General features: G+C 33.3%; 3 protein-coding genes across 3 annotated transcripts; 1 reads left to right on the forward strand and 2 right to left on the reverse strand.

Moving 5' to 3' along the window:
- The first annotated feature begins 245 nt into the window (after positions 1-245).
- Positions 246-1,337, forward strand: LOC131057539 (F-box/kelch-repeat protein At5g15710). Its single transcript, XM_057991704.2, has one exon. It carries the CDS (start codon positions 246-248, stop codon positions 1,335-1,337), a length of 1,092 nt encoding a protein of 363 aa, XP_057847687.2.
- A 1,397-nt stretch (positions 1,338-2,734) lies between these two features.
- On the reverse strand, positions 2,735-4,185 carry LOC131057543 (F-box/kelch-repeat protein At5g15710). Its single transcript, XM_057991707.2, has one exon. The coding sequence runs from the start codon at positions 4,180-4,182 to the stop codon at positions 3,079-3,081; it is 1,104 nt and encodes a 367-aa protein (XP_057847690.2). The 5' UTR covers positions 4,183-4,185; the 3' UTR covers positions 2,735-3,078.
- Positions 4,186-9,780: 5,595 nt separating this feature from the next.
- Positions 9,781-11,009, reverse strand: LOC131057538 (F-box/kelch-repeat protein At5g15710-like). The gene is made up of 2 exons (XM_057991703.1): positions 10,260-11,009; positions 9,781-9,900 (listed from the first exon to the last, which is right to left on the reverse strand). Exons 1-2 carry the CDS (start codon positions 11,007-11,009, stop codon positions 9,781-9,783), a joined length of 870 nt encoding a protein of 289 aa, XP_057847686.1.
- Positions 11,010-24,401: the final 13,392 nt, after the last annotated feature.

A 24,401-nucleotide genomic window follows, 5' to 3' on the forward strand; every position in this document is an offset into this window, starting at 1 on the left:
CAAATCAACGGTTTTTTACGGTAAGAGCCCCTTGTTTATTTGTGATACCCGCTGCTACTCTAAACAATGGTCCGTTGAGATGAACATTCCTCGCCGCCATGGCCAGATCTCTTTGATTATGACATTAATGCCTGCGATTTAACTTGGTAAATCCTTTCTCAGGTTGTTTGACCGTATGGCTGTCTTACCCATTTGCTATAAATATATGCAATCTATATTTGGTAAAATTGACTCTAGTTATGAAAATGGGTGCGCTCAAAATTTGTAGGGAAACAGTGTGGTCTAATTTGCCTGAACATTTGATGGAGAGAGTGTTGGAATGCCTTCCAGTGGACTGCTTCTTCCGTTTCAGAGCTGTTTGCAGGGGATTGAATGTTCTGTTTTCATCACAATATTTCAATTCCATAGCAAGAAATAGCCAGCCATTTCTAATTCTCTGCCCCTCCAACACCCAACTGCCCTTGCTAATCTATTCCTTCTTCACCCGCACTTGGCGAACCATTCCTTTATCTTTGCCCCATAATTGCCTCATCAATTTCAGAGGATCTTCTTCTGGGTTGCTCTTGGCAGACATTAGCGCCAATTTCTGGTTTGGCTATAATTCTCCAATGCTCTGTGTTTGCAATCCTCTTACCCAAACGTGCTCAACACTGCCAGAAACAGTTTCTGTGAGTAGAATTATGGCGAAGGCAATTTTACCAGTGGGGAACAAGAGGAATGAATATACAGTCATGGTGGTGGGCATGAGCAGCACTGGTAAAGTTTTAGTAGAAGCATATAATTCCACTACCAAAGCATGGAAAGTTGCAGGCAGTATTCGTGATGTGGTGATAAGAAATGAAAGCATGTTCTTCTGCAAGGGCTATCTGTTCTGTGTGACTGCCACTGAGGGCATAATGGCCTACAATGTTGAACAGGGGATCACCACAACTATGGCCATACCCAACGCAGATGTCCATAATTTGTGGACTCGGCTTGCTTGTTGTAAGTCTCGTGTGGTTCTGGTTCGGACAATCGAAGAAAATTACAGTTTGAAAGGCTTAATTATGTGGGAGTTAGTTTTTCATGAGATGGCGAAGGATTGTAAGTGGGAAGAGATTGAGAGAATGCCCTGTTCTGTCTGTGAGAAATTTAGAAGAAGCTCGAATTCAAATTGGTTTGAGTGCGTGGGAGTGGGAGATGAGATCTGTTTCAGAGCTAATGAGAGCATGGAGATACTTGTGTATGATTTGAGTACAAGCTCTTGGAATTGGTTGACCAAGTTTCCTACAGATTTGAGATATGTGAGCATGAGATGCCTTCCACTGGAAATTATGATCGGTACTGAATTCTCTTAAGTTTGGTTGTAATTATGCAGAGCATCAACTCTGAAGAATCAAAACTGGTATGGATATAAGGAGCCAAAGAATATATGGGACTAAGCGCAGCAAGGAGGGGGGTCGATATACTTGTGCAGGGTAAATTCTTAGAAATTTGCTCGTTGACTGCTTATTATTTTTCAGTTGAGAGTGCTGATCTCTATAGGCTTGAAGTCTGATAATTGTAATAATATAGTTGCTTGAAATACACTTCTTTCAATCTTTTAGATGCCGAGTTCTTTTGATGTGTAATGGCGTTTTTTTTAAATTTATTTTGTTCGAATATATTTTATGTAGAATTTTGTTAGAATTTATAAATTAGTAATATGAGTTTATTATCATTTTTTATAAGGTTAATGTGAATGAAGATACGGAAAAATTAATAAAATAAATAAACACAAAAAACTGTATTGTAAGAATTTTTTTCACAAAAATAGTATATTGAAGTAGAGAGCATTTAAAAGTTCTACTTGATGTGTTTACATTATAGGTTAAATGTAATTGTATAAATAATGATCATTATTTATTATACCACCATGATATTAACTCAAGATTGAATGATATGATGGCAGCATAAATTTAGTATGGGAAAGAAATGATGGAAAATGAAGAAAATTCAAGGGCTCAAATGCAAAGTTTGATGGAAGGTTGAGATTTAAAGATTGGAAGGAAGAAGTGTCACAAGAGGAAGGAAAGAGATTAATGAAGTGTAAGGGAAGGCATGCTTATACATGTTTGAGCAAGATGATAGGTTTATCCTAGTAGGAAAAAGATGAGGCGGAGGCTTGGAAGTTTTTTAGGTTTATAAGTTTGCATTCTAATACATATGAGAGCAAGGAGTGAAGAAAGTAGGCACACTCACACATGCAGGAGCATGAGAGGGGTAGGGACACTTTTGCATGATGACAAGTTTAAAATTTGATTCATGTAAGGATATTAGGTGGCCAACATTAAAATTTGCAAGATTAAGGTGAGATGAAATTAAAAATTAGAAGAAGGGTGAATGGGGGCTTAATTAACTTTAATCAATAAAAGATTAATTATTTCACCAAGTTGAAAGAATTGAAGGATTAAGATTGTTGAGTTAATTAAAAATCTTGTCAATAAGAAACTCAACCCAAACTTCACTATCCATAAACAAATACAAATTATTAATAATTAATTCCATCCAAATTCCTCTATTCATAAAACCACGCACCAAAAAAAAAACCCTATAAAAGCTTCTTCATCACCTTGACCGCCATTTTTTAAAGCCCCATAAAAACACAAAGCATCCTATGCAGGCCTTAAAAGACTTCGGAACAAAACAGTTGAACGAGCTCTTTAAAAGTATTAAATTTAGTAATAAAAAAAAGTGTAGCCGCCCTCAAATTTTTTTTATTGAAGTGAATAAATCTTATACATTTTTAAATTGAGGCTTCAATGACCTTCAACCCACGGATCAAAGAATAAAAAATTACAGAATAAATTTGGAAGGATTTGCAATACACAAGTCTATATTTCCACCTCCTTCCCGCACTTAGTCCCATATATGATTGACTAGAGCGCTATTTATATAAAAAATAAAGAATCAAAGAATAAATTTCTAAGGATTTGCTGTGAACAATTCTATACGTCCACCTCCTTTCTGCAATTAGTACCATATGCCCTTGGGCTCGTTACTTTTATACCAATTTTGATTCTTCAGACGAGCTGCACCGCCGCAAATTCACAACCAAAATTAAGAGAATTTAGTAGTGGGCATAATTTCCAGTGGAAGGCATCTCATACTCACATATCTCAAATCTGCAGGAAACATGGGCAGCCAATTCCAAGAGCTTTTGCTCACATCATAAACAAGTATCTCCATGCTTTCGTGGGCTCTGAAACAGATCTTATCGCCCACTCCCACGCATTCAAACCAATTCGAATTCGAGCTCTTCCTGAATTCTTCACACACGGAACTGGGCATCTTCCCAATCTCTTCCCACTTATAATCCTCCTCCCCCATCTTCTCAAAAACTAACTTCCACATAAAAACACCTTGCAAACAATAATTTTCTTCGATTGCCCCAACCACAAACACACCACTCTTACAACAAACAAGCCGAGCCCACAAATTGTGGGTATCTGCTGTGGGCATGGCCATAATTGTAGTGTTCCCCTGTTCAATATTGTAGGCCATTATGCCACCACTGGCGGTCATACCGAACAGAGAGCCCTTGAAGAAGAAAACATTTTCGTTTCTTATAACCACATCTGGAATGGTGTCTGCAACTTTCCAAGCCTTGGTAGTCGAATTATATGCTTCTACTACAACTGTACCAGTGCTGCTCATGCCCACCACCATGACTGTATATTCGTCCATCTTATTCCCTACGGGTAAAATTGCCTTGCCCATAATTCTACTCACAGAAGCCATTTCTGGTAGTACCGAGCACGTTTGGGTAAGAGGATTGCAAACAAACAGCGTTGGAGAATTATAACCAAACCAGAAATTGGCGCTAATGTCTGCTAAGAGCTGCCCAGAAGCAGATCCTCTGAAATTGATGGGGCAGTGGAGCTCATGAGGTATGAAAGATAAAGAAATGGTTCGCCAAGTGTGGGTGAAGAAGGAATAGATTAGAGAGGGCAGTTGGGTGTTGGAGGGGCAAAGAATGAGAAATGGGTGGCTATTTCTTGCTATGGAATTGAAATGTTGGGATGAGAAGAGAGTATTCCAGGTCTTGCAAACAGCCCTGAAACGGAAGAAGCAGTCCACTGGAAGGAATTCTAGTATTCTCTCCATCAAATGTTCAGGCAAATCTGACCACATTATTTGCTTACGAATTCTGAGAACACCCATTTTCACGAGTAGAGTCGATGATCTCAAAAACAAATGGGCAAAGATTTATAGCAAATGAGAAAGACCGCAATATGAGCGAAGATCCAGAGCAAGCACGAAAATCTGGTCAAAAAATGCGGTGAGGAATTTTTGTCTCAACGCACCGCGGTTTAAGATAAGTGAGGGTCCACAAATTAATATCAATTCTTTACCTAAAGTAGTTTGACTTATTAACTAGAGACAAGGTCATTTATAACTCGCTGGGAGATTAAATTATTGTTTCCTGGCCTGAATTTTCATGATCTAGAAACACGTTCTGGAAACAAAAAGTGTATTTGATTACAGAGACGTTCCAATCCATCCGAAGCTATGATGAAATCGGCAATGAACAGGTTTTCCGTGAAAGTAATAGTAATAATCAAATAAAAGAATTGGAAGCTTCCGTTCATATATGATCGTTTCATGTCATTTGATATTATTGAATTATCTTTATATTTTCAAAAATCTATATAAAATATGAGAAATCTAATATTTACTAGCAATTGGAGTGTGGTGTGCAATAGGTACGTCGAAGATGCATGGAAGGATGAGGTCAATTGGTAGGTCATTTATCAAATGATGTTGTTTTTGTGACAAATAATCAAGGTCCACTATCAATAAGGTCGTGTTTCCAAAAGAGAGAGAGGGGGGAGATATAAGGTTAGAAGGAGGAGAGAGAGAGTGTGGAGAGGGGGGCGGGCAAATTTTACAGATCTACTATAAAATTCACTAGTTTAGGGATTTTACAGTATCTTTGTTTTTCCTAAAATTGTCTTTGTGAAAGAATTCCAAATTCTTTGTGAAACTACATGTCTCTAATTTATTTGAGCCTTGGCTTTTAACCATCTCACAAGTGTGATACTCAAGCTTTGGATTATTTTGAATTATACTTAAATTGTTCATTTGACAAGGACAATTGCAAAAGTGAAAATATTTGGAACTTTCCGAATTCAAACAATTTAACTAGACCTATACCACTTAAATTAGGAAATTTACACTTATCTCATTGAATTGGCCTTTTGCAATCTCTCGCTCTGAGGTGTGCTACTCTCATGCCTACAAGCAACATACAATTTATTGTTTCCATCTGTCATCCTCTCAACAATAGATCTAGGATTATATCCTATTGAATTTGACATTGATAATTTCAAAAGGAGTGTTTATGTCACTAACAAAATGACTCTTTTATTCATTGCCAAAACACTTTTTACAACTTACAAAAAGTAATTTTGTCGACTAATTATCCACCAACAATTCCAAAGACCATAAGATAACTCAAATTTTTGAAACAATTATACTTGCATTCAAACAATTTAACTGGACCTATACCAGTTCAATTAGGAAACTGTACATCTTGCATTGCTATCATGCCTTTAATATGACGACAACATATTAATTTCTTATTTAATTAGTACAATACAGTTACGGTCAAAGAACATGAGGAAGGACTTTTCGAGTTAAATCACAAGCATGAAAGTCATAATCAAAGAGAGCTAGCCACAAATGTTTACACAATGATTGATAATTGGAGGTGGTTTCATAGATTTAAAGCCCAACAATTTGATGTGTAAAACAAAGAATACTAGTTAGAGTTTTTAATATAGAGATATTCCTTCTAAAATTTTAGTTGATATCAATCTAGTGTGGTTGGCAGTTTTGTCTTATAGGCTATATTTAGTCTCGTGGATGTTACAATAATTTCTTCTTCTTCTTCTTCTTCAATGAACATAGATAAGAATTCGATATAAAACAAAACAAGAAGAAATGTTTGTGGTTTAAGGGCGAAAGTTGTCTTCTTTGTTGCTGTCATTTAGACGAACAAGAAAACATGTGAGTACAATGATGGAAAAATTTCAATGACTGCACATCGCTTTTTATTGAAATTTGCTATAGAATCTCGAATGGCTGATGTAGAAACCCCACCTACGTCCATAGTCCCACATTAGGTAAGTGTTTACTTCTTATCCGCCTAACTTGGTGGTAACTGCAATCAACTTGTCCTTGCTAATGCATATGGTAATGTCCCCTATTACATATTTTTAAGTGGATGAATTGTTATAGATATTCTCAATATCTTGCTTGTTATAAGTAATAAAATGTTAAAAAAATTATGATAAGAATAAAGGATATTATTATGAGATAATTCGTTTCATATTAATCTCATGAAAAAGGATGTTAATATATTTTAAGAATATTTTTTAACATAAAACATGTGTAATAAGAATGAATGAAAAAAATATTCACATTGAAGAGAAAAATATTATTATATGGTTCGGCTTAAATAACACGTTTTAAACTTTGACTTGCTTAGGTGACCCATCTAAAATCATGAAGAAGTTAGTGAAATTTTAAACCTTGACCCCATTATACCCTTTAAAAATCTTATCATAAAAGACTTATCCTCCAAAAAAGTCTAAAACAAATCTATTTCAAGCAACAAATAGTTAAAATAAAATATTCCATGTCAAGACTTAATATAGAGATCGAAAATTTTAAACTAAGAAAGAAACTATGGAAAATGTGACCTCCTTTTTGCAACCATTGTTACTGACTTACAAAGACATCTCATATCTCGCTCTCATTCTATTCAAACAATGACGGTCATGAATGTTTAAGTCAATGCACCATTGTTTACGATAAGAGAGAGCCCACAAATTTATATCAATTCTTTAGAGGAGGTAATTTGACTAATTCAATAGAGTCGACAATAAAGGTCATTTATAACAAACAACCTGGGCAATTAAATTAAAGTTTCCTCCTCTGAAGTTTCATTATATCATCTCTATTTAATTATATTCGCAATAGTATTTTGTATTAAATATTTGTGATTCCAAAAACACGTTTTGCGAAAGAGTTTTTGACTAGAGAGAGAGATGATGTATTGTATCCGAAGCAATGTTGAAATCAGCAATGCATGACAATGAAGAGGCCTTAGTTGTTTTTTAGAGGTTGTAGACTTGTTAAAAACATTTTTGAATATTTATTTTCTAGATTTTAGTGACTGGTGTAATTGTTATTAATTAATATATTTATTTTTTTATTAAAAACAATTAAAATTATTATTAAAGATGTTTATTCTTTATTCTATTACAAAAAGAATGTGTAAAGATGATAAATTGTAATCAATGGATGCAAACAATATTTAGATTTAAAATATTTGTTAGATAATAGATCTTTTATTAAACAAGTGATAGAGAGTTGAGATAAATTAATTTCATTGTCAATAATTCTAAATTGGTATAAATTGTACACACCCATTATTAGAAGTTATAAGCATTCATATTCCAATACATATTAATTCATCCAAATACATATGTAAATATAAAGAGTTGAAATACATTAATAGTTCTTATCCTAAAAGAAAAGTATAATACGGGTATATATTATTTTAATAAAAAATGAATTATGAACTAACCAATCAAACAAAATTGAATTTCATATATCTCCTCATGAACATAACATGATCTGGTCATTTTTTGTCCAACATTTGCTCATTTCTACCATTAATGTCTTCAAACATTACATCAAATTTGTAATATTTACCGATAAAAGCATCAAAATGATTTGAAAGGGTAAAATCAACAAGAACACACAAATGCATTCAAACCTATGACCATGAAACACTGATTATGAAATTCATCAAATTCATTCATTGATTCATCTATTTTACATGCTCAATCATAATAGTCAAGAACATAATTCTATGAAACAATAATTTTGAAATTCATCAAATTCATTTATTCATTCATCTATTTTACATGCTCAATCATAATAATCAAGAACACAATGCAATGGAATGAATGTATTTAAATCACTAAAAATTACTTAATGACATGACTATCAACACATCAATTTTTCTGCACTAAATTTATTAAAATTTCTACAAAATCCATATTAAACTATAATTTTTTCCAACTTAGTATCTACCATATCATTATCAATAAGCTACTATACTATTTAACATATATTTAATGAAAAACATCCACACAAATGAAAAAAAAAGACCATTATAAAAATAAAAATAAAACTTTTAGTAAAAAACTCAAACCCTAAAGATTGAAACTAATATATTTCTATTGCAATTGCAATAGACTATCATAATTCAAACCTTAATGTATAGATCACATTCTCAACTTCAATTGGCTGACGAGTTACTTATTCTTAAAAATAAACAATGAAAGAACAAATCCAAAAAAATATTTATGGTGCACAAGTATCTATGTCCCAAATGGCTGATGTTCAAACCCCACCTACTTGTGTCGTCCCCCATCAGTTAAGTATTGACCTCTTCTCTGCCTAACTTGGTTGTGATTGGCAATCAACTCATCTCTGTTAAGGGGTAGTAATGTTCCCATTAAAGAATATAGATCATCGGTGACGACAAAGTTTGTTAGTTCACATATTTTAAAGTGGCTGGTTTGTTACATAAATTCTTAAATAGTTTGTTTGTTATGATAAAAAGGTAAAAGTTTATTATAAAATATTAATTTAAATTTTATAAATAAATAATATTATTATTACATAATTCATTTCATATTAATCTTATCAAATTAAAATATTTTAACATAAAATAGGTAAAAAATATTCACATTAAAGAGAAAGACGTCATTATATGGTTTTGTTTTAAGCAACATTTTGTAAACTTTGACTTGTTTAGGCGACTCTATAAAATCATACTAATAGGTCGGTCTATTGGAGAAGTTTGTGAAATTTTAGATGAGCCACTTCAATAAGTCAAAGTTTAGAATGTGTTGTTTACGCTTGATCCCATTATGAGCATTTATGCCCCTCTCTACCCTATCCATAATAGCAGGGCCCCTATTCACTCCTTTATTACAAAAAGGGTAGAAAGGGGGTCCACCCCAGCTATCTCCTGCCCCCAACATCGTTGATGGTAGATGGCTGGCTGGATGATGTGGGTGGATGGGGTCATCGATCATATTATGATTACTATAATGGATGATGTGTGATTGATTGATGGATGGATGATCCTCTAAAAATCTTATCATAAAAAAAATAGTCTCCAAAGTGCTAAAACCAATATATTTCAAGCAAGAATATAATTAAAATGAAATATTCAACACTAAATCTTAATATAGAGATCATCACTCTCATCTAACAAAGAAACTGTGTAAAATAGGACCTTATTTTGAAACCATTATTATCATCATCATAAGATCTATCCAAAACTCAATATAAATTGAATGTTCCATTTCATAAACCTTAATATCTTCTCAACAAACAACTCAAACCAAACTTTACTCTCAATGAACAAGTACAAGATAATTGAATGATTGATAATTAACCCCATTTAAAATCTCCTATTTATAAACAAAGAAAAAATAAAATAAAAAAATTACTCAATAAAAACCTTCTTATCAACCTTAACTACCATTTTTTAATCCCACTAATAGCACAAGCATCCCGAAGAAGGCTCACAAAGACTTGGAGTAAAACCTAGAACAAACTCTTCGAAAGTATTAAAATTAGTAAAAAAAATCAATTTTATACATTTTTACATTGAGGCTTAAATGACCCTCAATCGACAGATCAAAGAAGAAACAATTAAAGAACAATTTTTTAAGGATTTGCAATACACAAGTCTATATGTCCACCTCCTTCCTGTACATAGTCCCATATACGCTTGGGCTCATCATATTCATACCAATTTTGATTCCTCAGAGTCGATGCACCACAAAACTACAATCAAACTTAAGATAATTTAGTAGTTGGCATAATTTCCAAAGGAAGGCATCTCATGCTCATATATCTCAAATCTGTAGGAAACTTGGGCAGCCAATTCCAAGAGCTTGTGTTCACATCATACACAAGTATCTCCACGCTTTCGTTGGCTCTGAAATAGATCTTATATCCCACTCCTACGCATTCAAACCAATTTGAACTCGAGCTCCTCCTAAATTCCTCACACACACTACTCGGCATTTTCCCAATCTCTTCCCACTTATAACCCTCCTTCGCCGACTTCTGAAAAACTAACTCCCACACAATTACGCCTTTCAAACTATGATTATCTTCAAGCGCCCCAACCACAAACACACCACTCTTACAACAACAAGTCGAGCCCACAAATTGTGGGTATCTTCTGTGGGCATGGCCATAATTGTGGTGATCCCCTGTTCAATATTGTAGGCCATTATGCCGCCAGTGGCAGTCATACAGAACAAAGAGCCCTTGCAGAAGAACATGTTTTCGTTTATTATAACCCCATCAGGAATGCTGCCTGCAACTTTCCATGTCTTGGTAGTAGAATTATATGCTTCCACTATAACCTTATCGCTGCTGCTCGTGCCTACCACCATGACTGTATATTCATCCGTCTTATTACCCACTGGTAAAATTGCTTTGGTCATAATTCTACTCACAGAAACCATCTCTGGCAGCGTCGAGTACGTTTGGGCTAGGGGATTGCAAACACACAGCTTTGGAGAATTAAAGCCAAACCAGAAATTGGAATTAGTGTTTGCCAAGAGCAGCCCAGAAGCAGATCCTCTAAAATTGACGGGGCGATCATGAGGAATGAACGAGAAAGAAATGGTTCGCCAAGTGTGGGTGATGAAAGAATATATTAGCGAGGGCAGTTGGGTTTTGGCAGCACAAAGAATGAGAAATGGCTGGCTATTTCTTACCATGGAATTGAAATATTGTGTTGAGAAGAGAGTATTCCAGGTCTTGCAAACAACCCTCAAACGGAAGATGCAGTCCACTGGAAGGCATTCCAATATTCTTTCCTTCAAATGTTCAGGGAAATCCGACCAGATTGTTTGCTTAGGAATTCTGAGAGCACCCATATTCAGAGACCTAGAGACAATTATCCCAAAAATATGAGAAATATGAGAAATAATTGTTATAACTCACTTAATTTTGAAATGTACCTTTCTTATTTGATTCTTAAACTTCAACAAAATTATACAAAATTTTTAGTCAATTTTGAGATATTTTTGAGTCTTCAAAAAATAGGGTTTCATCATCATCTTTTCCTAAATCATACTTTGATACCAAAGGGTAAGATCCACAAATATAATAATAGAAATAAAGAAATCGAGAAGATATATCACACACAACATAAAAGATACTCATAGGCCAAGGTTCCCGATATCAAATAAATGCATAAATAGAATAAACCCTTAAGAAATGATAACATCATACAATACTTCTTATAGAAGGAGCTACTGTGTGCTATATGTCCAAGAGATCTTGAATACATTACTTACTCTTCCATATCCTTACGATGATATTCACATCCTTTATGTAGATCTCATCTTAACAACATAATGGAGTGATAAAACACTAAATGCATTTAGACTTACTTATTGCCTAGTATAATTGATTACTCAACATAACTAACTTATGGAATGCATACCACACATTGGTACTCATACATACATTTATACGTACATACATCTGTACGTACGTACACATGTACATACATCTGTACGTACGTACACATGTACATACATACATACACATATCCCTGATGCATAAGTTTGAATTATTACTTAGAATAGCATGATACGCATCTAGCTTAAGGAATTAAAATTTATAACTTAAGAAGTGGTTTTATTTTTGGATGGAGGAAAATTTATCTAATGTGGACGAATTAGACACTTTAGAAGAACCCAGAAATAACCAAATCTAGGGAATAGAAAATGTAAAACTAGACAAATGAAAATGTATAACCTCTAAAAAATGCATTGTATGGAACTAATGACATCTCCTTTGATCTAGCTTTATTTTTGACAATTATATGTACCTATGACATGCACACATGCCCTTATATGGAATCACAACACCACATTGTTGATATAAATGAGCTATCAATCATTAGTTTAATCATCTATAATCAAAGTAATATAACATAAACATATCTTTCCAAGTGTTCACAACTAGATTACTCTTATTAAGCTTAGTAGTATCAAATGATTTTGTTAAAACAAGGCTTCAGTGATAAGACTCACTTTCCATGACTCTAATTGTTCAAGAATAAGGATATGAGGCAAGTAAGACACCATATTCATCTTATCCTCAAATTGAATCCACAATAATGTCTTATATGAACTCAAATTGAATCCAAAATGATGTCTTATTCACATTCAAATTGAATCCACAATGTCTTATATGCACTCAATTTGAGAGGGTATATATTATAAAGACCAATCTGATCTCAATCTCATGCTTGTAAGACACTATATTCATCTTATCCTCAAATTGAATCCACAATAATGTCTTTCCATGACTCTAATTGTTCAAGAATAAGGATATGAGGCAAGTAAGACACTATATTCATCTTATCCTTGAATTGAATCCACAATAATGTCTTATATGAACTCAAATTAAATCCAAAACGATGTCTTATTCATATTCAAATTGAATCCACAGTGTCTTATATGCACTCAATTTGAGAGGGTATATATTATAAAGACCAATCTGATCACAATCTCATGCTTGTTTTATGCATAATAATTCCATTCTTAATCATACATGGTTTTATGCTTACATGCATCATTGGATCTAACTCAGTCACAACTTCATAATTATCTTATGCATCAAAATCTCATTTCCACTCAATCTAAGAAAACTTGATATTCTCATTTGTCAAATGAGACTCATGAATCACAATGCCAACTCAATCATCATGATTATTTTTGAACACCTTGCACTACCTGTATACCTTTTAGGGCTCAGCTTACTTAAAGTCTCATATAAAATTAACATGGTAGACGCATATTTGAAAAGAATGGTTTTATTGCCATCTTGAAAACCCAGAAGTCCTTGTTGAATAAGTATGACAATATTGCCAATGAATTCACAGTAGGCCCAAAAGTCTTTGTTAAATAACTATTGCAATATTGCCAATCAATTCATAGTAGAACCAAAAGTCTTGAAATAGCAATCAAATGATAGTAGGGCATAAGCTAAGACCCTTTTGCAAATGGTTTTACAGATTTCGACGTGCAAGCTGAGATGCCGTTCTTGTTTATGAAACAACTGTTTCTTCTTCTTTGATGTATGAGTTCACTCTTTTTCAAGAAAGCGAATTGTCACTATAACAATTGATTGATTGCCTATAACTTCTACTTAAATATCAAGCATGACATTATGTATATCCTCTAAACTTAATGTACATCTAGAAATATAATTTTTTTGAAAGTGGTATGATTGATAGATTTCTGAGATGCGGTGAAAGGTACTACGCTTTTGGACACTGTTTAGTTGCTTGTTATGAAATCTAGTGGTGTTGTGAAATTATTTCGTCGTTAGGGTTTAGGATTTGGTTTTGTATTTTTTTTTTTTAATCCTTTAGAGTGGGAGTCTATTGTTTTTATGCATTTAATGTAGAATTTATTTTTTATATTATTTTTGTGTATTATCGTTACTTTTTAAATGACTCTTTCTGATAATTTCACATTAGGTTTAGGTATTCTTTTTATATAATATGATTCTTTCAAGGTTTCATTAAAGAATTATGTTAAATTCCTAAAAATGTTGACACACTAGTGTTGGGCGGTAGTGTTTGGTATGTGATTTTCAAAAAGATGAAAAATTCAAATTGTGTGCGGGAAATGAGGGCGACAAAAATGTAAAAGTCTGATTCTAAAGGTCCACACACTAATGAGACTCTTGGTGCAAGTTATAGGAACTATATTGAAATAGCTCAACTTCCCAAGGGGTATCCCATTGTTCTCTATCTCATAGGATCCCTAAAGTCAATTTCTTTTCTCTCAGATCACTAAGCAAAGTGACTTAGGAATGACAACTCCAAGAACGAGTGATGTTTGATTATTATGCATGAATGCATTCCTAGATATGTAAGATATTGAAACTATGATGATTAATCTAGCATAAAGATGATGATAAGAATAGGTAATTATCCTAGCAATGATATACTAGTCTAACATGGATATTCTATGAATTAAAATGCTTCTAAATGCTTATTAATATGGTTTATCAAAGAGAGGCTAAAATGCTTAGTAATTAGATTATAAGTTTATGCACAAAGACTTGAATATATCATTAGCAAAATGACTATAAGTTTGATGAACAAAAAATTCTATCCTGAAAATGAGGAATGAGGGCTCTATTTATAGGGAAAATAGGACAATGAATGGTCAACATTGGATAATCTTAACAAGGGCTAGGATTGAAAGTTAATCAATCCATGTTCACAATTCTCACCAATGAAATGGTGACAATTGTCAACTAGAGGTTGCTTGAGAGGAGATAAAAGAAGCATTAAATGTTTGAGAAGACATGGAGGTTACCTTAGGAGGTAAGGGTTAAGGTTAGGTTAGGGTCATCCATTGGATAAAGCTTTTACCGAAGGGGTAAACTCTTGTGCAAGGGTTAAAGGGATAACCAAGGTTAAAGCCATGAATGTTTGATGAGACCCTTGGGTTAGATGAGGGTTGAGTTAGAGAGAAAGTCTCTAACCATGCAAGAAGGTTGAGTTAACCATTAATGGATATGTAAGGGCCTTAAATGGTTTGGAAGACTTTGAGGGTTAACTTGTTGAGGACATAAAGCCTTTAATGGTTATTAAAGACTTTGGATGCTTTGAGAAGTGACTTCTCTTTGCTTAGGATTGTGACAATATTTAGGAGATGAATTAGGCTTAGTTGGAATGGATTAGAAGAATCTAGAAGGGTTTTAGGAGGCAAGTGAGAGATGTAGGATTTTGCAAGTGGAGGAAAGAGAAATTTAATTAAAATAAAATTACTTTATTTCAACTAAATAGATCCAACTTGCATAAATACAAGTGGGTGATTTATTTATTTTCAAGGATCAATTTAATTAAAAAGGGGGAAAAGGGGATTTAATTTAATAGAGTGATTTATTTAATCAAAGGCTAGAAAAGGTTTAGGTGAACTTAATTAAACAAATTGAGTATTTCATTTAATCAAATAGATTAATGTGAAGAATCAATTAAATAGACTTTAATTAATAGGAGGAATGGGGTTAAAATAAATATTAAATATTCATTTAGAAAAGTGGTCAAATTTATACATCTACACAAATATCAATATTTGGTGTCTTGAGCATTGTACCTTGTTGACCTAGTTTGAAAACGTCTTCGACAATATGTTTAGAGGCATATATGAATAACCCTCTTTCTCTCATTTGAGGATGGATCTTCTAAGAGGGAACTTAAACAATCTATCTATGGACAACACTCAAGCATATTGCGATCTGCAATTACAATGAAGCTATAATCAAGTATTATTTCTTATTTATTATGATCATGTTATGCATTAACACTTGTAGGACTTCAAGAGGGCACTACGACATTTCCTTATATGGGATCCGAGCAAGGGTTTCACACCAAATGTAACATTGTCATTACAACATTTATGTTATTTGTTTTGCTTGTGCTCTATTGAGAATACTCACTCTTTATCATCATCATAATCATTATTGTGGAGGTGGGAACACCAACACAAGGTTTGACTATGGCAAGCCCCTACATAACAAAACTTTTTCACTTGCACAAATCTGAGAGATTTCGACTAATATGATAGAGCTACATAAGGATAAAGTGGATTATGACCAAGATTGTTAGACTTCTAATCATGCAAACCCTAAAGATGCTAGCACCTAGTGCTACTATCTTGCCACCTTTTCCTTAGATTCCACTACTAGGTGTTTAGACCTTTGTTGTTGATTTTGTTCCTTCTCATGATAGTTATCTACACAACACTAGGACACTGGCACCTAGTGCTGAAGTCCTACTTATTCAACTCTAGTTTTAGGCTCTAGGTTCCTCTCTCTATCACCTTCTTAGATCAACTTTTTATTTGTACCTTTTTTCTTTGTATCATCTATCCTTATTATGCATATCTATGGGTTTTCTCTAACTTTTACTATTGTTCAATAGTTTGTGCTATTCAAATTATACAATTGAAAATGATATTAAAATCATGCATAATTGTGTACAATTGTTTAATGGAACAAGTAAAAACTATTGTTTCGAAATTCACCTTGTATTTTAGTATTTCATTTCAAACAAACTCTTCCCTTTCCTTCTTAACATTTGATAAAGAATTCATTGAATATTATAAGAGTTGTATTCTTAATTTTAAGGCTATATTATAATTAATGTCCTACATTTACAAAATGTACCATTTTGATGAAGAGGTCTATAAAAAATGCAAATTTAAATATTGCAAAGTGATGGTCTCATATAATTCAATTTTGACCAAGTTATCTAGAGATATTTACTTTTATGATAAAGCAGAATGGATTGATTGAAATGACTTTTTGAGTGGTTGTTTTCCTGATTCCAAATCCTAGAGTAGATTAATTAAAATGACATTTCATTCAAATCTATATTTAACTAAATGTTATTAACTAAATTTTAATCCTTGGATCTTGCCACAATATTAAATATAATAACCATAAAAGAGTCTCATTTTCTCTAATCTCATCAGTTTATCATAATTAACATAATGGGTTTATACTTTTTGATTATGGGTAAAGTAGGCTTTGAAGGGACTTGAAACCCTTTTTACAAAATGATGCTACATAGATACACACAATCAAACAACAACCTACAAATAGCTAAAAGAAGACATACAATAATAACAAAGAGACACTTTCAAACCAAAAAAAGAGACAACAAAACCACAAGAAAGCACAATTACTAAAGTCTATTTAGTACCTTGATAACATCTACCTCCAATTGATTGATATTCCAATAGATATTGCCTATATCTTGTGCATCATTTTGGCTTCCTTCAAAAAATTCTTCATGTTACCTCACTTGTGAGTACAAGGTTCCTTCTCAACAACTACCTAATTACGCTTACCCATACTATCCAAATCCACAAAAACAACCTTAGAGGTTTTAGTAGCTTGAAGCTTTTGCTACTTTTTTGAGATAACTTTAATATACTTTTAACACGATTATGGATGGCTTTGTAACTAGTATAAACTATATTAACTAGGTTATCATTCACCTTCTTCATTTTCAGCTCCATCCAAGAAATACAACCCTCATAGAGTCTAGTTTAGTCCCAAGGGTATATAGTCTAGTCCCAAGAGCCCCCTCTCTATATATGTGTTTGCTATCTTATAGCTCACCCCTCCCCCTCCCCAGATCTTTTTTGTATGGCACCAGGTTCCATTCTTGATTGTTGAATTGGGAGATACTTCAATCCAAGATCACCCCATCTCCCCCTTCATATGCAGAAAGATTGGCCAATCCCCATGATTCTCAAGAGTTTGTGAACATTTATCATCTGATATTAGGCTCAACCCCTACAATTATATGAGATAAGAATTGATGGTTCTATATGTTAAAGTTGTGAAATACAACCTCACAAAACCTAGTTAAATTTGTGAAATACAACCTCACAAAACCTAGTTAAAGTTGTGAAATACAACCTCACAAAACCCACTTGACACTTGTATGCAAATAACATGTCACAACAATGGAAGATTCACAAAACATAAAGATTGCTTTGAAAACCTAGAGCAAAAGAATGTAATAATAATAATCAGATTGGTTAGGATTACAAAGGGATCAATCCTTATAAAAGGAGAACAAATCCAAAAAATATAAACCTTAAAAAACAATTAATAATTAATAGTGAATTAATTATTAATATTCCTAAGTTTAGCTTCCTAAATTTAGCTTAAGTGAAATAGAGAAAAAGGTGACTTAATTATTAAATCAATATGATTTAATTAATTAAGTAAACTAATACCTTTTACTCTAGCACCCCCCCTTAAGATTAAGTTAGGGAGAAGCTAAAAAACTAAGGACAAGATGGTAGAAAGTTAAAATGGGTCTCGACAACAAGGCCCGATGAGGTACCCAAGAATAATGAAATCTTTGTAAAGTGGAGAAAAGGATAAAACCCCATGGGAACAAAACTCCTCTCCAAGAAGAGATGAAAGATCAAGTGAAGGACTAGGATGCCTCCAAACAAGAATGTTCCAAAAGATAGGAACAAAAGACGAGCATGAAGAATCACTGAAGCACGAAGAAGCTGCAAACGCTATCATAGAATGACTGAAAAATGTTGAAATAAGAACCTCCTCTGAAAAAAAAGATGATCAGGCTCAAGAAGACATGCATCTACATTAGTACCCTCAATGACACTACTCGAATCCGAATCAGATGGAAAACATAGGCAAAACATCTAGAATCCGAAGATATAAATGACACAAGTACCAAAGTCTAAAGAAATGATCAAATAGAAAAATGGAAGGTCACCTCCAGAAATAGGAATGCAAGAGTGTCCATATGGTAAGTATTCCATCTCACTGAAATGCATGGATAACCACCTGCTGCATCTGCCTAGTACATAGGAACAAATACTGAATACATAGCTCACTCCAACATGAAACCAAGGAAGCATTAGCACCAATAGTAGAAACCCCCCCATAATGCTAAAAAGGGAGAGGTATGACAGGTACACTAAAGTTGAAAGCCATAATGTAGTGCATGAAGAAGAACCAAGAACATCTGACCACGCAGACATGAAAGTAAAAGCAAATACAAAGGGTGTGCAAACCAAGACACACACGCATGAGAAAGGTATGAAGGCAATCAAAGTCAAACATCAAACCCCCATGACACTTTATATCATAGTGTGAGTACAATAAGGCATACAACTGATGTGCAAGATCCCATAATACATGTGCAATATAGAGGCACTTTATCTCAGTGTGATTAAAAATCATAAGTGCTTACAGTGAAAGCTTGAAATGTCAAAAAAAGATATAAGACTAGAAATACATGAAGAATGGCTAAAAAATGAGTCATCCCACACAAACGAGAAGTTTCCACGATGTCATATGTCCAAGTAATTCACCAAAGTGTGAAAACACAAAAAAATGAATAAAATGTACCTAAAGTAAAATCTGGAAAACGTGCATGGATGGATGTGAAAAGATATGAAACATTGTCCCAATGCCACTAGAATCGCAAAAAATGAAGAAACTGGTGAAAAGTTATGAACTCGGGACTAAAAAAATACCTCTGCCTTCAAATGGTTGTAGAATGTACCAATAGAAAGAACAGGTGATGAAACCCACATATTTGGAAAGTAGACAAATTCATCTTTTCGACGATATCTCGTTTGCCAAAAAATGATCGTATGCCCAAGTTATGGCCAAATGAAAAAAACACCTATTTTAGGGAACAAAGAGGGTTCAAAAGGGGCCATATAGCAATCCGTATTGTTGACGTCAACATGATGTCATGCTGATGTCAAAAGAATATTATAGGAATATTCCCCTACCTACTAATTTTTTTTTCTAGTTGCTTGAAAAAAACACACCTTGTTGGCAAAAAAAATGACCCACTAAATGACCCACTAGAAGAAAAACACCGACAAATATCGGACGACACCGAGAAAGGGAGATCGGATGGTAAAGGTCTGGCGGGGCCCATAAGAGGATGACGGTGGCTCCAAGGTGGGTGGGGCCGATGGCAGAGGCATGACGCAAAGGCCACAAAAAATGACCCATCGCAGGGGCATCGAAAAACGTGTGGCGGGGTACTGCCCATGGTACCTCTCACGGTACCTATCGTAGGGCTAACAACTCCCTGCGTAGGCTATGGGGGGGCGTGAATGACCCCCCACGCTTCTTTTTTTAACTTTCAAAAAAAAAGTTTAAAAACTATTTTTTTGTAATGATTCATGTTTTAATTTTTCATAGAAATTGAAAACAGGAAATAATTCAAAAAATACGACAATTTTTTTTCGAAGTGCATGTAGGCAGCCGTACAAGCATAAACTTTTTGCCTTAGAGGTCAATGATGGCCAAAGTAGTTGAATTATATATCAAAATTCGTGGAATCGGCCTCTTGAAGCCAACCATGAGGTCCTTTTGAGCCCAAATTGCTCCAAAAAAAGGTACCCCCTGGATCACAAAAAAAGTTGAATCTTTAAAACCTCACAGATCTCATCCTGTGAATAAAAAATTGACAAAGAAAAGGTCAATCTTGACTATTTCCCATGTGCCGGATTCAATGGTGAGGTCCAAATAAACCCAAATTGCACAGAAGACCTGCTATAGGTAGAATCTCCCAATCAAACGAACAGGAAAGCCTCAGGGCTAAAGCTTTGAAATCATGTTAAAGTTGTGAAATACAACCTCACAGAACCTAGTGAACACATGTATGCAAATAACCTATCACAACAAAGGAAGATTCACAAAACAAAAAGATTGCTTTGAAAACTTAGAGCAAAAGAATGCAATAATAATAATCAGATTGGTTAGGATTACAAAGGGATCAATCCTTATAAAAGAGATCAAAATCTAAAAGCATAAACCCTAAAAATCAATTAATAATTAATAATGAATTAATTATTAATATTCTTAAGTTTAGCTTCCTAAATTAGCTAAATTGAAATAGAGGAAAAGGTGACTTAATTATTAAATCAATATGATTTAATTAATTAAGTAAACTAATACCTTTTACTCTAACACAATAGTAGCAACCCTCATTATACTCACTCCTAAAACACAAGTGGCTTTTTCCCTACTCTTTAACTCGATGAAAGTAGGTACCTTTTGTTCAACCATTAATTCTCAGACCCTCCCTAATTCCAAGAGCATAAGCCCTACTATTCTAAGGGGTGGCTGAACACGTCAAAATGAGTATCAAATGCATTGGGTAAGGGTCGTCAAGGATTTGTGGAGAAGGTTCGGGTTGTGCCCTACAGGTTGGGTCAATGCTAAATAGGGTATGGTGTAAATCAAATGAATATAGATCTATAATGAGTCTATTGAGGGGGAGAGGGAGGGGGAGGAGGAGGGGTAGGGGCCTAAATCTCCCTCCCACCCCAACCTTCCTACCATTCCCCCCATCCTTGCAAGGGTAACTTATAGTGAGGGGGAGGGGAAAGGGGTAAGCCCTACCACCCCCCATCCCCCCACCACCCTTGTAGGGGTAGGGGTTTGATTCAAATATTTTGTAAATGTTCTAGTTTTGTGTGATGACTCAACTTCTCATTCGTAAAAAAATAAGCCATGGGGGGTAATTAATGATGCTACTAGCCCTCCTCCATAGAATGTAGGGGGATAGTTGGAAGATCTTGATATATCTATGAAGGGGCCCACCCCCCATAGAATTATAGGGGTAGTTAGTTTTCATATGCTAACATCTTTGGCTACATCCTCCATAATAGCCAACATTTTCCTATCATCATCACAAGTATAAGGGGTTTACAATTGATATAAGTGTAGTTAAATTATATTAAAGATATATATGTAAGAAAATTATATTAAATGAAATATAATACATTATTTAAAATACTTGACATTCTTGAGAAATTTTCAAAATGCTTGAAATGCAGTCATTATAGTTTACAAAATGATTGGAGATTTGAGAATGACTCTACTAAATATTCCTTGTAGCTAAACTATTATAATGGTAGGGGAACAAATCATAATAACTTTAGCCTACAATATTACGATTAATAAATATCCTATGGCGACCATTCATAATTGATCCAACACATATATAAAAAAATTGTATTCAATTCAATTTCTAAACAATACTTATAGACTAACACACTAATTTTAGTCATCTTATCATCAAATATTGATTATTTACTCACAATAAGAGAAATACCTTTAAAGAGTTTAGGCCATTAAAGATAGAAAGAAAAAAAATTAAAAAATATTCACTCTTTTACTTCATTATCGTGAACTCTACTTCCCTTCATGCAATGAACATTTAGCAATAATATGACTTAAAACATATTTTAAACATAAAACTCCAAATTTTTTATTGAGAATATACTCAATTGATTGATAAGAACTAGTTTAAAGCTCTCAATTTTAAGATTCTAAAGTTAGATGTTTGATTTGTAGTTGATAGTGGTGTACACCAACCCCACTTATCAAACATACTTCCACTTGGTGCTATGTAGACTCATAGATGGCCTTGAAGTTTAAAAAAAAATTCTTTGTAACTATTTTGGTAAATATATCTGTAAGTCACTCTTGAGTCTCTATATACCTCAATTCTACTTCTTTCTTTTCAATGAAATATTAAATGAAATTCTATTTCAAATAAAAAATATTACTCTACCCCAACCTCCCCCTATCAGTGCCTAAAGGCCCTATCCCTATTGGTTTGCCTAAATGAATTCCTATGATGGATAGGATTCTTGGATAACTTAAAATTGCACTTATTTTATCACACAAGATTTTTGTAAGGAAAATTTCTTCCGCACCAATTTCTTCTCAATATTTTTGAAGCCATTATGCTTAGTTATCCACAAATGTGAATGAAATATGCTTTATTAAACCATAGATGAAAGAGAAACCAACATTGTATTCTTTAATCTCCATATAACCAAACTTACACCAAGAAAAAAACAATTCCAAATGTGTAATTTTAGTCATCCAAACTACCTCCCTAATAAAAATTACTCAAGGTGAATGTCAAATTTTTCTTGAAGGATAATAATGAATTTTTTTTATAATATCTTTCACATACCTTTAGTAGTATCCTCTTGGATTCCTTTGTATGGATTTTGATTGGATCAACTATATAACTTAAAATTAGAGAAATAAAATAATTATATCTAGTCTTGTGTGAGTTAGAAATATCAAAATTTAAACAATAATTCCATAAGTTTTATCATAAACTATTTTAGCACCATCTTCTCTACATAACACAACTCTATGAGCAATTAGGGAGGAGGCTTCTTGCTTGTAGTAAAGAGTAGGCTCATTGTTGCTTCCCTTGAAGCTATCTATCAAAAATTATAGATCCTAACATACCATGATCTTGGTGCTTCCTTAATGTCATATAAATCCTTCTTTAACTTACAGAATTGGCATTCTTTGCCATGCACTTCAAAATCATATGGCTATTAGACATAGAAATCCTCCTATAACTTTCTATTCAAGAAAAAACTTTTCACATCCATGTGATGTATGCTCCATTGAAATTTTAAGGTACTAGTGAACCCACCATTATAATTATATCTTGTCATGGTAATGGTGTAAATATCCCTTCATATACTATCATATACCTTTTTTTGAACCATACCACATGTTTGTCTTTCAACGAAACAATAACTGTTGTGCTTAGTTTTGTAGACCCACTTATTATCAATTTTTTTCTTATCTAGTAGAAGATTTAGTAATCTCACAAGTATTATTTAAGTAAAAAAAATCTATCTCTTCATGCATTTATTGCACCTAAACCTTATTAGTATAAGCATTTTCAAATTATTATGACTCAAAATGATATGAAAGCAAAGTAAATTTTACTAATCCACCTCTCAAACTCTATTTGTGTGGTTGAATTGTACTCATCTAATAAATGTCTTTTAGGATTCTTATCTTTCTTATAGAACTTAGAATTGAAGCTAGACTTACAATAGAATTAGAAGAGAGCCTATTTACTTGACTTGTAATAAGTGAAACTAAAATATTAGTCGATGCTTTTCAACAATGACTTTTCAATGATCATAAACTTCCCCTTTGTTAAACTCACCTTTTAACATAACAATATCATGAGTTAGAAGACTGTATAACCTATAAGGCTTAATTTTCTCACTATACCCAACAAAAATATATGATTCACTGTTTGGATCTAACTTTTGTCTATTTTGATCAACTTCATAAACATAGGATAAACAACCTTTTTTTTTGAAATGATTAACATCAATCTTTTCCTGATAATTAATTTTGTGAGGACATACTATCAAATGCACTAGTGGGATTTTGATTGATAATATATTCTAAAATAGAAACTATATCAAACCAAAAAGAGTTGATCAATCCTTTTGTTTGTGGCATACTCCACATGCAAAATTAACTTATCCAATTCTTCTTTTTAGCTAGACCATTTTGTTGAGCTATGTAATGAATATTCAGTTGCCTTTTGTTGCCATTAAAATCAAAATAAACCATAAAATTTGTTAAACAAAATTCTCCTACATGATTAGTCCTAAATTAATTTAATTTATAATTTTTTTAATTTTTCATGGGGGCTTTAAACATTTTGAATGCATCAATGGCTCTATATATGGTGTTAAAATATTTAAATGCATTAATTTCATGAATAGTCATTAATAAAAGTAATGAAATGTGATGAATTACACAAAACGTTTTGTTTACATAGGACCACAAATATTGGAATGAACTAGTTGAAGTGGATAAGAATCCCTCCATATACTTTCTTTTGAATTTTTCTTTCTTACATGTTT

Source organism: Cryptomeria japonica, chromosome 10 (genome assembly GCF_030272615.1).
Source record: "Cryptomeria japonica chromosome 10, Sugi_1.0, whole genome shotgun sequence".
NCBI lineage: Eukaryota > Viridiplantae > Streptophyta > Pinopsida > Cupressales > Cupressaceae > Cryptomeria > Cryptomeria japonica.

What these genes read in the sequence shown, in the direction of transcription:
- LOC131057539 (XM_057991704.2), top strand. Translation starts at nt 246, where the DNA reads ATGGGTGCGCTCAAAATTTGTAGGGAAACAGTGTGGTCTAATTTGCCT.
- LOC131057543 (XM_057991707.2), bottom strand. Translation starts at nt 4,182, where the DNA reads ATGGGTGTTCTCAGAATTCGTAAGCAAATAATGTGGTCAGATTTGCCT.
- LOC131057538 (XM_057991703.1), bottom strand. Translation starts at nt 11,009, where the DNA reads ATGGGTGCTCTCAGAATTCCTAAGCAAACAATCTGGTCGGATTTCCCT. An exon ending in GACTTGTTGTTGTAAGAGTG is followed by an intron (nt 9,901 to 10,259) that starts GTGTGTTTGTGG and finishes GTTTGATTGTAG; the next exon opens with TTTTGTGGTGCATCGACTCT.